This window comes from Lottia gigantea (genome assembly GCF_000327385.1).
Source record: "Lottia gigantea unplaced genomic scaffold LOTGIsca_11058, whole genome shotgun sequence".
Classification (NCBI taxonomy): domain Eukaryota; kingdom Metazoa; phylum Mollusca; class Gastropoda; family Lottiidae; genus Lottia; species Lottia gigantea.
Window position 1 is genome coordinate 594 of NW_008707015.1, and position 719 is coordinate 1,312.

General features: G+C 44.1%; 1 protein-coding gene across 1 annotated transcript; it reads left to right on the forward strand.

Annotated features, from left to right (window-relative positions):
* Positions 1-239: 239 nt before the first annotated feature.
* Positions 240-716, forward strand: LOTGIDRAFT_177004 (hypothetical protein; the record flags this gene model as incomplete). The annotated part of the gene is made up of 1 exon (XM_009047366.1): positions 240-716. A coding segment is annotated over one exon (477 nt), but the record flags the coding sequence as incomplete, so codon positions are not given.
* Positions 717-719: the final 3 nt, after the last annotated feature.

Genomic DNA, 719 nt, shown 5'->3' on the forward strand with positions numbered 1-719 from the left:
ACCGGTTCGTGTCAATTGCGTAAGTTTTTGTTTTACTTGTTATAATTTTTCACATCATTGTTAGCGTTATTTATCACCTAAATATATATTTTTTTGCATTTTTCATCTTGCTTTATATATCCCCAAACCCAGCTTGACTTATTTGCATAATTTGATCCCAACATTTTCACGCTAGCATATACAGTTTCCTCCTGTTACATCCGCTGTACATTCCCTTCTAACCCCAAGTTATTTTCATTATGCTCCCCAACTACAACAACCACTGGCAAGAAGCCAGAAATAGAAACACTAATCGTCAACCAAACCAATATCACGTACCCTACAACGGCCCTGTCTTCCATCGACCTCCACCACCTACCAATCGCCGACCACCAACCAACCCATCCAGCTATATCCCACCCCATCGCCGACCTACCTACAACACAGCCTACCAATCAAGAGGTAACCATCGACCTGACCAACAACAGAAACGACTACCAGCCCACCGACGCCAACCAGTCCCCACTCATAAGGAGGAAGAACCCTTTGTGAAGGTGTTCTTCCAAGTTTTGCAGTGCCTCCATCATTTGGCAATCCTTACCCTTCAACAGCAAGGCCAACCAGCGTTTACCTTCAAACGCAAAGTCTCTGAGTTGGATAGTTTTATCCGTCCAGCAATGAAAACATCAGCTGTCGACGCGAATATTAGATCCCTCAATCGGACATGGCTCTGTAAGGTT